This window comes from Poecilia reticulata, linkage group LG11 (assembly GCF_000633615.1).
Source record: "Poecilia reticulata strain Guanapo linkage group LG11, Guppy_female_1.0+MT, whole genome shotgun sequence".
In the NCBI taxonomy this organism is placed as follows: domain Eukaryota; kingdom Metazoa; phylum Chordata; class Actinopteri; order Cyprinodontiformes; family Poeciliidae; genus Poecilia; species Poecilia reticulata.
Window position 1 is genome coordinate 18,359,132 of NC_024341.1, and position 13,786 is coordinate 18,372,917.

Below are 13,786 nucleotides of genomic sequence, written 5' to 3' on the forward strand. Positions count from 1 at the left end.
GCACTCCGGATGTGTGTTTCTATGTTCCGGCACTCCGGATGTGTTTCTATGTTCCGACACTCCGGATGTGTGTTTCTATGTTCCGACACTCCGGATGTGTGTTTCTACGTAGCTTTCCTCTCCATGTAGTACTTACTATCAGGCTCATCACAGCTGGTGTACTCAGGTGTGGTCAGCAGCTCCTCCTCTGAACTGCTGAAGCTGCCAATCACGTGCATCTTCCCCATCATCCTCCCTCTCTGCACCAGGCTCTCATTGGTGGGCTTCCTCTTGAGGGCGGAGCTCGGGTCCAGGAGTTGCTGTGGCAACGGGCTGCGGCGAGGAGACGTGGGGCTGAGGTGATTGGGAGTCCTGTCAACTGAGAATGACCTCTGACCTCCAGACCCAATCAGTCCCTGAGGCCGATTCTGGCGGATGGCTGAGGATCAAAATAATGAGTTAATAAAGCAAAACGGTAACAGGAATCTGATGTTAACTGACTTTTTTTTATTGTTAATTCACCAAATAGTGCGTAAAAAACAAATATTACATACTATCAAATGGAGGTATTGATCTACAAAATAACAAAAAATCAACTAGACAACAGAACAAACAGAAAACACTGCAAAAACAAACTCTTATTTGGTACTTTTGGTCTAGTCTATCGTGTAAATATCTTAGTACACTTGGAATAAGACAAAACTAACTTACAAGTAACTTTTCAGCAAGATGTAGGAGCTGGTTTTAAGTTAATAATTTCTTAATATTGAAGAAATAGTTCTAGTTCTATTGGGAAGGAGCAGTAAAGACGTTACCTGGCAACCCTGGCCAAACCCAGCCCGTTACCTAGCAACCAGTTCTAGTTCCACTGGCAGAAAGTGTCTAAGAGACACTTTTCGCATGTTAAAAGAGAAATAATCTGCCAATTAAACTGGTATTTTTTCATCAATATTAAATTATTGACTTAAAATAAACTCCAATATCTCGTCGAAAAGTTACTTGAAAGTTAGTTTTGTCTTATTTCAAATTTACTAAAATATTTATACCAGAAATTAGACAATCAATCAATAAAATTTATTTGAATAGAATTTTTCAGCAACACAGCAGTTCAGATTTTTTTCTCATAGTTTTCCTTGTTTTAATTAATCTAGGGTCATTTTGGGTGGAAGTGGGAAAGAGAAATGAGCAACATGCTAAACAAAGAGTAAATCCGGACCTGAGTGTCTGAGGTTGAGGTGTTCCGGTTCTGCTGCGGCCAGCGACACGTCACTGTGCCGGCGCTGGTGTCGGACCCGGCCGACCTGCGCCAGCATCCTCATGGTCTCCTCGCTCGGCTGCGGCTTAACCGGGTAGCGGGCCAGGTTGGGGTCGCTTCGGTAGCGAGCCTGGAACTCCTCCTCCTGGCGGCGCCGCAGCTCCCGGTCCACCAGAACCGGGTCAAACGGGTGGTCCTGATCCAGGAAGGAGAACAAGTGAACTTCCTAACACAGGTCTAGCAGAAAACGCCGCAGTTAGCTTCAGGTTCAGAAGTTTAGCTTTAGCTTTTAAAGTTTAATCTGGATTAAACTGAAACTTAAAACTGGGAAACATTTTAAATATTTGAATAAATTCAATAAAAAAAGATACATTTACCTTTAAATCTGAATCATCACATAGAAAGATACATAGAATCCATCCATCCATCCATCCATCGTTTTGTCTCTCCCTCCCTCCCTCCCTCCCTCCCTCCATCATGTTTCATTCACTTCATGCTTTTTCTAACCAGCTTATTAAATTATTTTGTAAATAGTTATTGAATGAGATAAAAAAATAATGAAGAAATAAAAACAATATTATTTCTTTCTTTTGCACACGTAACGTTGAACATTACAACACCATAGAAATTAAATCACCACTGACATTAGAGTCGTTTCGTTGCCGTCCCACCTGTGAGTGCCAGCGGCCGCGCCGGTCTTTGATTGGTCGCCTCTGGACACGTAGCTCCTCCTCGCCGTTGCCATGGTAACTGTGCGTGGAGCGGGGGCGGCGGTCCAAGCCGTGGTCGGAAGGCGAGCGAGGCATCCTGCCGCCACCATCGTAGTACGACGCCGAGGGGCTCCGCCTCCTGTCGGACACAGGGAGCGAACCAATCAGGAGCGAGGAGATGCTGCTTCACATAAACAAACGAGACGCTGAGATTGTTTGTTTATTTGAAGTGATTCCAAGATGGCGGTTCACGAATGACCGGGAGAGAGAGAGAGAGAGAGAGAGAGATGGATGGATGGATGGATGGATGGATGGATGGATGGATGGATGGATGGATGGATGGATGGATGGATGGATGGATGGATGGATGGATGGATGGATGGATGGATGGATGGATGGATGGATGGATGGATGGAAAGAATGACAGAAGGAAGAAAAGAAACCCAAAGAAAGTCAGAAGGAAGCAGACAAAGGAAGTAGGGAACGAAAAAGGAGGGAAGGATGAAATGGAGGACACAAGAAAAGAATGAATGGAGGAAACAAGGAAAGACAGAATAAGTTAACATCTTTGTTTTCTTTTCATCCAGATCCAATAATCCCAAATTCCAGGTGTTTTCTTTCCATTGAACGTCGTCCAGCAGCTTAACCAGAGATCCCTCCTTCCCTCCTTTGTCACGCAGACCGAGGGACATGAATTCATTATAAACAATAAACCTCTAAGACTCCATTTACTTAGTTTCTCAGAGTGAAACTGCTCCCTCAACCCACCCAGAATCTCACTGAATCTTCTCTGAACAAAGATCACAAACTCTGCGTTAGCCTGTAACTGGATGTGCGCGGTGCAGACTTACATGCGTTTCCTGTCAGTGCGCACCAACGCAGCCGTCATGCAGCTGCAGGGCGACGGATGAAACCCTGAGCAGATCCAGACATCATCGCGTTTGAGTCGTGTGTCTTTTGCTCAGGGACGTAAACAAAGAGCCTGTTTCTGTTTTCTGTGCCGGTTCAACACACGACACATTGACACACATTGACACACTCAGCAGGTTTGTACCTGACAGCTGGAGTACGACTGAAGCTCCGCCCCTTTCAGCGCCCTCTATCTCACTCTGACTCCGCCCACCTGGGGTATTACATCACCGCTACTAGCTCCCGTTAGCCTGTGTGTGTTAGCCTGCTGTATTTAGCAGCAGCAATAATCCCCAGTGAGCTGTGGGATTATTATTCTGTTAATCTGATTAGCGTGTGTGTTTGAGTTTGTGTGTTTGGGGGCTGTGCGTGTTTGATGGGGACGGAAGGCACAGTCTGAGTGTGTGTGTGAGTGTGTGTGTTGGAGATGGGGTCTGGAGGTAAATTATGTGTGTGATCTAATTATGACCGAGTCAGACGTCAAAAGGACGAGTCTGAATTTTACTGACTCAGCAGTAAAAACCTGCAGACAAAACTGAGGGTTAAATGTTTAAGAAACACCAAAAAAAAGGATAAAAATATCCTTTTTGCATGTTTCTGACCTGTTGCTGCAGATTTAGCATCAGTTTTTTGGTTTATTTTAACTTAAAAATAGTAAAACATGCATTTATTTTTGGTGTGTCACACATAAAACCCCTTTAAGCCTTAAACAGCTTCTATAAAACACTTCAAATTTCACATTTTTACTCCCATTGTGCTCCATTTGTTAATTTTTTTCACAAAAATAAATGAAAATAATATGTATGTATAGTTCGTTTTTTGCCTTTTCCAATTCAAAACAAAATTGCAAAAAAGAAGTTTGAAAAAATGTTAAATGAACAAATTAAAAATCTACAGTGTTTGATTTTTGCTTGATGAATAATTAAACTTAATGTATTCAATTAAAAATAATGTATTATATTGCTAAATACAGTGCACTAGTAATTAAATTAAGTTTTATTTTAGTTCCAAGCTTGCCAGGTGAATTAACTGAGGTCTAAATGCGGCGGTCAGAATGACTGCTTCTGGTCGTTGTAGTAGTTTCATCAAAGTTAAAATGCTGCATTTCCTGGTTCTCCATCACCTTCAGGTTGTTATGAAACTGATGTGGAAAATCAGTCGATGCACCACAGACGTTTAAACAGCAGCAACAGAACGAGAAGCGCTTTAGTTTAATAATAACACACTGTATCATCGATAAACAGAGATATATCTACTCTCTGTGGAGAAAGGGGGAAAATTATATCATACTGATGATGATATTATTATTATAATTATTTCCATTTTTAAAAGAAAGTAATTAAAACATGAAAGTGGCGGCACTGATGGTGAGACTATGGTTGTTTCTAAAGTTAAATTGTAACATATCTGCAGTTCAGAATGATTTCCCAAATCAGCTCCAGCATTAGAATAAATGGAAAAAAAACTAAATATATCCAAGTTATTTTATGGTTGAAATTATTGTTTTTCCCTTAAAAAAAAAACAACCCAAAAAACAAAAAAAAAAAAAATCTTTTGTTTTTTCTCGTGTCAAACCTTAAGTTTACATTTCTGAATCCAATCAGAGGTCGAACCTGGTCCAGTTGGACGGTGGGTTGGGTCTCTATCCTCCCACTAGAAGAGTGTTTGCTGTCTAATACTTGAAGTGACACTTACTGCTCCGTGGCCCCGTTGCTCAGGGGCCCCACGGCCCCCGGCGCTCCCTGCATCGGCCCGTGTGGAGGCGACGCGTTGGGGTAAAATTCTCCCGACCGGGTCAGAATCTCCTGCTGCTTCCTGCACACGTTGCAGACCCACATCACCTAAAACACAACAGCACACACGTTTATGTATGCTCACATTTCAAACATTAGTTATTAGTGCTTTATTTGGATCTTATGTGGTCGACCAATACGTAGCAAAATGGCTTTCAAAGTGGTCTGGACTTTGACTGGACCATTCTGTCCTTTGGATCTAATCCATTTTATTGCAGCTCTTGAGTTTTAACAGGTTTTCTTTCAAGATTGTTCTCCCAGCGTTCCCATCCATGAGAAACAAACACAAACCCACAGCATTACCCTGCCATCTCTATGTTTCACACTGGTCACTACATGGGACTTTTTGGCTGCTTTTTAATTGGTTTAGGTTGATAAGTTTGTAGTTGTTCCATTTTTCTTCCATGTTCAGATGTTGTGAGATGTTCAGAGTTTGGATATCGTCTTGTAACCTAAACCAGTGGTCCCCAACCCCCGGTCCGTGGACCAGTACCGGTCCGTGGACCAATTGGTGCCGGACCGCGCAAGAAATAATGAAATATTTCCGTTTTATGTATTATTTGAGTCTGGAAGATCTTTTATTTTGAAAATCCTTTAACCGGATTCTCTCGGTTACTTGCGCGCCAACGCTAATCCCACAAGCAGCAAAATTAGTAAGAAACAGATCAGATGTCTTTGGAAAGTTTCTTTGCGAAGGGGAAAAGGCCCAGAGAAGAGACAGGAGAATGGATTTATTCTGGACAGGTAGGTGAGTCCCACATTACAAGCCCGCTCTGCATAACATGGGTTGCTAATGAGGCAATGAAGCTTCAAGCTGCTTCGCCGCATAGAGACCAAGCAGGCTGTGGATATAAGCCACAGCTCAGGTGTCATTGTCTCCCATCACTCCCAGATGGGACCGTCTCGTTGCAGAGAAACAAGCTCAGGGCTCCCGTTAGTCATTATTGTGAGTTAAAATTTTTCACGAAAGTAAAATGTTCGTTTTTGTGGCTCATCTGTATCTTATTTTGAAGGGATATGTAAACGTTACCATAGCGACCAGAGTCAGAGAGCGTTTGGGCAGTGGTCGAGAGGAGATGAGTAGAGCTTGTGAGTCTTAAGTCTGGTTTAAATGGCAAGATTTAAAAATTGTCGGCCGATTCTCCAAACCTCTGTGACCACAGAGCTGATAAAAGTCCAACAGGTTCGATCGGTTTGTGTGTCCAAGGCAGGAGCAACACCAACCGATTCCAGTCACAAACATCACGATTCCAGAGGATAATCCAGTAAAACCCCCAACATAGCATACGGGAATTTAGAAGGACCAAACACGGATGACGATGTAGAAGCAATATTGATAGTTTGTGGACTAATTTTAAGAGATAAGAGACGTAACAAAAAGAAAAGGTGGTGGATAAAAGACGACGGGAGCAGCCGCTCTATTTGCTGCACTATGATTTGGAGGTGAATATGCTTTTTCATAGTTAACATTTTAACTGAATAAACATAAACATATATAATAATGACCTTTACTTATAATAATAAACATTTCCACATATCATCTCCGATATCCACTGGACTCTCAGTTGCGCGATATGTCAGCTGTTTGGGATTCCCCTCTGTTCTTACATCACCGCGCTTTTTGATTGGCTACTTGTCACATTCAACAGGTTGTATTCTCGTTCCAAGTCAGGCTGCGATAAAAGGGCCAATACAACCCAAATTGGGTATATTCAGGATTTAGCGGGAACACCAACATGCAGAAGCCTTATCTGACGGTTCACACACGCCCCCCAGTTCCCCGGGCCGCTTTTCCAAGTCTTGACCGGTCCGCGATAATAAAAAGGTTCCGGACCACAGACCTAAACAGCTTCATCTCTGACCCGTCTGCTGGGTTTCTTGGTCTTCATGATGCTGTTTGTTCACTAACAGACCAGTAGATATTTCACAGAGAAGCCGAGATTAAATGAAACTCAGGAGGAAACTATTTACTAATTAGATGATTAGTTGACTAGATTTTATCTTAGCATATTAGAGCAGATGGGGCTGAAACACATCAAATCATTAATAAATGTCCTTCCAAGTTACAAAAACAAATCCCTTTGTGTGGGTTTATTGAATAAAATCCAAATAAAACACAATGAAACAAAATGTGAGAGTTCAAGGAGCATAAATGCTTTTGCAAAAAACACATTTTGTTGTTTTATTTACAGATTTTTGAGATTAAGTGAGACTTATTAACTGTTAATTATGTCTTTACACCTAACCACGCTTTCTGCATGACTTATTCAATGTTTTACTCTTTAAATCCACAAATAAAACAATTATTTAAAAATATGTTCTTTATCTTTTGGGAGTCAAGGCACCTTGAAATCAAATTATCATACAGAATAAAACATCAACACTTATACTAACTTATTCAAAGACGTGAATATTGTGTTTATGTTCAACGTTAAGCTGAAAAACGTGGACGTTAAGATTTGCAAACAGAAAAACTAAAGGTCCAAAGGAGGAACTACGACCTCACACGCCAACCTTATTGGCTCTTAAAGGGACGCGCCCGCCGCAGCGCGCGCAGAAGCGGCTTTGACAGTAGCAGCAGGCTCGGCCACAGCCGTCGGCAAACTTGGTTTTGTGGCAGACGCCGCAGGTGGGAGACTCCGCCCTCGCCGTCTGCGCCGCAGGAGGCTCCTCCCCCAGCTTCTTCACCTGGTCCTTATACATCTCAAACTGCTGATGTAACTTCCTGTGAAGAACAGGAGCAGTCAGACACCGACTTCAGGACAAATACTGCGTCAAACTCTACCTACTTTTTCAATCTCTCCACTAGCTTGTGATAAGGAGACTTTTTCTGCACTGATCTGATCCTCATGAATGATCCAGATCAGATCTGATTTGGTAAAACATCCAACAATCGATCAACATCTGAGCTGAGCCTGAAACAGACCTCCGGTCAGTTCACCTTCTCGGTTTTACTCACGTCTGCGACTCGTTGTCAGTCGGACTTTTAACCTGCAGAACTTCGGACACATTGGCTGCAACATTATTGACCAACTGACTGAACCCTGAGAACGGATTCCACCTGTCCAGGTAACACAGACAGTCAGCGGACAGGAAGCAGGTTCGCCGTGGGATTGGGGCGTCAAGTTGGGAAACAGGAAGGAGGTTCTGGCCAGGACAGGGGTTTCAAACAGCACAGCGGACTCTGAGGTACTTACGAAGCTGGGAGAGGTTTTACTTCCTCCTCATCCCTGAAGACACAAAGGCCATGATGAGGATGAGGATGAAACAGAACAAAAACAATAGAGAGAAGTTAACCAAAAGTGAAGCACAAACTGAACAGAAACATGGAGACATGGACAGAACAGAAAGACGAACTATGATGGGATTATAGGTCACGTTTTGCTAACTTCAACTCCGTATTGTCAGTTTATCTGTCATGTAGTACTGTAATTGGTCCAAATGTGACTGTTAGATCTGACTTTTTCATTTCAGTTCTGATCTTTTCATCCCTAAAAGGTTCAATTTGAGTCACTTTTATACGTGGATCTGATTCAGGAACGTATCCAATTGTTTTCAAAGCGTCTGCAGTCTGAACAGTCATGTCGCGCTTTGTCCAACTTTCACGTCACTGATGTCATAACTCTGCACCAGAAGAAGCCAGACACAGTAAATCAGGACGCAAACAATGAATGAAAACTATAATTATGAATTTATGAAAGCAGTCTGTGTCGCTGAAGCATCACATCACAATCTCACCACTTTTAGCTCCGACTACATCCAGTTGTACAGAAAATGCAGTCAATGCTGTCGCTCATAGCTGTGCTTTCATTTTATTATCTACCTTTGTGTTATCATGATTTCTCTAACTTTACTGTCGGCTCCCGTTGCTGAATAAAACCGTCCGTTATTACTTCCACAAACATATCTGACGTAAATGTTCTTCTTCTGCTCACATCGCTTTGGAAGTCTGATTTTATTTGGATCATTCAGTAGTGTGAACGACTACACAAAAAAAATAAACAAAAAAAATCTGATTTCAGCAAAAAAAAAAAAAAAAAAAAATCAGGATTGAGCATCGAGGATATGCTGCGTGAGCATGTCCTTAACATGGTGTCTTTCTAGTCCAAGAGACAAATGAAGTGATTCCTGAGGTCAAGATGAAGTTCAGCAGTCGGTGAAAAGCAAACATTGGTCGTTAATGATCAGGTTCTACTGGTCAATAAGTAACTTGTAAATAATTAATAATGATAGTAAGAGCAGATAAAATGCTAATTTGATCGATAATAAAGTTCTGCTGGTCAGACAAGAACTTTATGAGATAAATAAGGAAGTTCTAGAGGTTACGATGGCGCTCAAGTGGTTAATGAAGAACTTCTGGAGATCTGTAATTTAAATATCTTCACTAAAACTTTGTCATCAATATTAAGGGATTATTTACTTAAACCAGCTCCTGCTAACCAAACAACAGTGTCATGAGATCAGTGTTTGAGTTGAGTCTCTTTAATTAACTAATTAAAGAGAGATTCAGTCAATTAGACTCAAACTGATCAGACAGGTTGATTCATAAAATTAATATTTTAAACTGGTCATTGATGAATCTCTGCAGGCAAGAAGGATAAAAGTTTTTATTTAAACCATTTTTCACATCCTTGTGGACTCTTGTTTTGCTGCAATGTCTTTATAATCATTTCCTCTGGTCTGTTATTTGTTTATTTCTTAAAATCAAACACATCTGATCTCATTCTGTTTTCCGACTCCAGCAACTCTGACACAGAAAATAAAAAAACAAAACAAAGTAAATGAATTAACACATAAAAACGTAAATTAAAGTACAAACAGACAAGACTGATGATGTGAAAACCGGGACCTGGGGGGAATCATCCATTCATCATCCTACACTGCAAAAACTCAAAATATAACCAAGTATTTTCTAAACCAAATGTTGAAATAAGACAAAACTAACTTACAACCTCCTTTTCAGGAAGATATAGGAGCCTGTTTTAAGTAAATAATCCATTAATATTCATGAAAAAGTTCTAGCATTAATAACAACACATTTATCCCACGTTATAAATAAAATAATCTGCCAGTGGAACCAGTACTTTTTAAACCAATATTAATGAATTATTTATTTGAAACAAGCTCCTATGTCTTGCTGAAAAGTTGCTTATAAATTAGCTTTGCCTTATTTCAAGTGAACAAAATATTTTCCCTGGAAAATACTTGGTAAGATTTTGTGTTTTTACAGCGTAACTCCTAAATACTTTCCATCCTGTGAGAAAATAACCACAATATTGTCTTTATGTATCAGATTCTAATAAAACTCAAGTCTTCTTTCCTTCATAGAGGTGGAAACATGAGACTCTGAGTTTAGAGACACCTGGTGGCGAAACGTGGTTATAGCAACATGATCAAACAGCAGCTCAAGTTATTCTTACAAATCTGAGCAATAATTAGTAACATGACAGACTAACTGATGTCATCGTTTGATTATGTCCGTTTTGTTATCCCTCAAACTAAACTCCTTAATGTTCGAGGAACAGCTACTTATTTATCCCCCTTCTTTCCTGAACGTTATTCTGCAGAGAAAACACAAAATGACTGGACATTTTTCACAAAGTCTTTACATTTTTCAAAGACCTCAAAAGTTCAAGACGCTTTGACTCGTGTTAAACCACAGCCACCGATCCACCAACACTCCCACTAACGAGATAACTGGATTTAGTCTGGAGTCCAATTAAAACCAACAGAAACAGAAGGGCTGCAGGTGACAAGCGTGCAGCCTGAAAAACCCCAGTTTTTAGCTTCAAAACGATAGATGAGCACACAGATCCTGGAGCAGTGCATTCTGGGTAAAGACAACATGTCAGCATCTCCGTTCTGATCTGGTCTGAAGCACAGTTTCTTCTGAATTTTCTTTTATAATCATGCAAAAGTGACATATTTTACTATTATTAATTATTATTAGCAGGGCCAGTGTATTATCAGCCTGGCGGGCTACCAGGCTTTATTTGTGCCCCCACCAGGCTAATCATTGCTTATTTATTTAAGTCTTTTTTAAATGTTTGCATTTTTTAAGACTTTATAGTTGGTGTTTTCTTTTAATAGCACATAATTATCAAGTGACATTTTCAAATTTTCTGTCAACTTTAAACATCTTTTAACTCAAAAACATGGCGGGTTACTGGATGACCACACCTTTAGTGCCCAACCACCAGGCTGAGCAAGTTTTCTGGGGGAAATCCTCTATTAGTAGATCCCAGATCCCAGACTGATGATCATCGTCTTTTCTCATTTTCAACTGTTTAACCAATCTTTATGTAGTAGTGCAACAACAAAAAGGCCAAATGGCTCTTTGCCCAGGGCAGCACTGCGCCAGGGGGCGAAATTAACCCTTGGGGRAAAAAAAGGTGAACTTGTTAGTTAATAACTGTAGAGCTGGTATCTGATTTAAGATTCATATTTGAAAGTTGAACTAAAGGGAAGTTTCATTATTTTTCTAGGAGACTGGACTCCATTTTTTCTTCTTTAGTTTTGTCTTCATGACAACTTTCAACGTATCAATATTTAGACTCGTTGGACCTACAATTATTCAACACTAATTTCAGATACTTTAAAACAGAGTTTGTTTAAAGAGTTTGTAGAACGGTTGCTCTACATGCTGGACTGGACTTCAGCAAGGTTAAACTGGAGCAGTAACCCAGGGCTCTAAGTTTTTGGGGGTCAAAAGTTTTATTAATTCAATTTACAAATACCTTATTGATCCTAAAGGGAAATTAAATAACACACTTGGTTATGATGTCCTCTCCATGTGGCTGGCAAAGAGCAATCCGATCGGTAGCGTCAGAGCATCTCTGTAGTTTTCAGGGCTAAACAATGAGCAGATATCACTGAGATGTTGGACTTTTTAGATGACCATCACGCTGGGCCACAACCTCTAGGTGTAACAGCAGATTTTAGGAATATTCACTACAATTGTTGGTTTATATTTCATGCTTTCCTCCATTGCATCACCACTTAGAGACCTAACATAGCAACTGTCACATTTTCTCCCCCTTTTTTGCTGTAATTAAAATATTTTAGAGATGATTCTGAGCTTAAGGAAACTTTTGGAACTGATAAAGATTCTTGCTGATTTTTTTTTTCACAGACATAGGCCTAGTCCACACGTAGTAATATCTGGGGAAACTAAGACATTTGTATGTTTCAGCCTGTTATCCACTCAGTATAATATCACTGAAAACAATTATTTATAAAAACTCAGATCAAAGTGGAGATTTAAAAAACGTTGTCCACACAAACAAACCTCTGGGCACCATGTTTAGTCCTTACAGGAAGTCATGCTGTTTTTTTAAGAATTCTGATTGGGTGACAGGCTTTAGCTTAGCACTACACTGCCCCCTATGGGTCTGGCATGTTTAAAACAACGCTCAGGTGTGAATTCAAGAGGATGAAAACTCTTTTGAAACCAATACCATATGTACGATGTTAGTTTTCTAAACAATGTGGCAGAAATATTTGTTTTTAGTTTGTACATTAAGTAGGCCTTAATGTACAAAACCTGGAAGTGCATGTGTTCCTAATCTATCTATCTATCTATCTATCTATCTATCTATCTATCTATCTATCTATCTATCTATCTATCTATCTATCTATCTATCTATCTATCTATCTATCNATCTATCTATCTATCTATCTATCTATCTATCTATCTATCTATCTATCTATCTATCTATCTATCTATCTATCTATCTATCTATCTATCTATCTATCAAAACGTTTTCAGGTCAGGGTTCCTCTGGATTTCATTTAATTACCATTTTGATTACCATAAACTTTCTTTTATTTCTCATTATTAGCCTTTATTTGCAGTGATTGATTCCTTGCTCTTTACCGTTTATTTATTGAGAAAGTGAGTAAATATCTGAGGTATAACCTTCATCTTTACTGCACATGGCAGCCTTTTATTTTTGAACATCGTGTCTTCTGCAGCAGATGGTACCAGGGAAATATTGATAACTGCCGATTAATTTAAAATACAAAAAAAAAAAAAACCCACTCACTTCAGCATGCTCTGCTCCTTCTCCTCCTCTTTCTTCTGTCGCTCCATCACGGAGAGGATGATCCTCCGCTCCTCCTCGGTCAGATGGCTCAGGTCCGGCAGCTCCGGTCCGGCCCCGGTGGGCGGTGCAGGTCCGGCCGCTCCAGACATCCCGACCGAGAGCCGCTGCAAGACAAGGAGGGACGGGGTCAGTCCAGTCGGCGTCGGGGTGTTTCAGCGCGGCCGAGAGCCGTCAATACCGTCAATAAATCATGATGACGATGATGATGTTGATGATGCAGCCTGCAAAGCCGCAGAGCGCTCATTTTAGTTCTTCCAGGTGCGCTTCCGTGCGGCGCTGTGCCATCATCATCATCATCATCCGCCATCAGACCACCTGTTTATCCATCCATCCATCCATCCCTTACCGACGGACGCAGCGGAGTCCTCTCGCCTGCTTAGTCCGAGCTCATGTTGCCTCCTCCGGTGCTCAGTGGCGGCGGCTCCGGTCGGCTCTGCGTCCCGCAGTCGGCGCTCATCCTTCAGTCCTCCGAGGCGGTCCGCTCGGCCTGCAGTGGTCGCGTTTTCTCGCTGTTCATTCTCCGTTTCTTCTCGGTAATAATGGACGCAGCGGCGGGAGAGGAAGAGGAGGAGGAGGAGGAGGAGACGGAGGAGAAAATAAATAAATCCTCCATAGGAAGCGGGGCGGGGCCACGACAAGACGGCGCTTACGTGCAACAAAGATCAGCTGGTCGTCGGGCGGGTGGGCGGTGGTGGAGGCCGCTGTCCACAGGCTAAACATAGACCTGCAGCCAAAGATAGAAATACAACCGAGCTCTCACAGCAGTCAATCAATCAATTAGCTATAAAGGAGTCCAGCGCACTCGGCCTGGGAGCTGTTCTCACTATTTCTGGATCCACAAAGAGGTGATAAGAATAGCTGCGGTGATATTTATATCAGGCAACCTAAAATAAATAAATAAATAAAACACTATATTTGTAACGTTAAAAATAAGGGGGAAAAACGGACAAAAATATTTAGTTCCTGATAATATAATATAATATAATATAATATAATATAATATAATATAATATAATATAATATAATATAATATAA

The 13,786-nt window shown here is 40.9% G+C and overlaps 1 protein-coding gene across 11 annotated transcripts in view; it reads right to left on the reverse strand.

The window, feature by feature from the left end:
- The window catches only part of LOC103472577 (regulating synaptic membrane exocytosis protein 2-like), a 46,208-nt gene extending 32,880 nt beyond the window's left edge, over positions 1-13,328 (reverse strand). For 3 of the 11 annotated variants that reach the window (XM_008422306.2, XM_017307398.1, XM_008422302.2), the window contains exons 1-9: positions 13,098-13,319; positions 12,692-12,855; positions 7,844-7,876; positions 7,606-7,707; positions 7,161-7,371; positions 4,549-4,694; positions 1,906-2,083; positions 1,196-1,430; positions 137-418 (exon numbers count right to left, since the gene is read on the reverse strand). In XM_008422306.2, coding sequence (XP_008420528.1) covers positions 137-418; positions 1,196-1,430; positions 1,906-2,083; positions 4,549-4,694; positions 7,161-7,371; positions 7,606-7,707; positions 7,844-7,876; positions 12,692-12,840 — 1,336 coding nt within the window. In that variant the 5' untranslated portion in view covers positions 12,841-12,855; positions 13,098-13,319. Of the gene's footprint in view, positions 1-136; positions 419-1,195; positions 1,431-1,905; positions 2,084-4,548; positions 4,695-7,160; positions 7,372-7,435; positions 7,584-7,605; positions 7,708-7,843; positions 7,877-12,691; positions 12,856-13,097 lie in introns of those variants that run through there. The other 8 variants (XM_008422309.2, XM_017307395.1, XM_017307401.1 and 5 more) reach the window with 7 other exon arrangements.
- Positions 13,329-13,786: the final 458 nt, after the last annotated feature.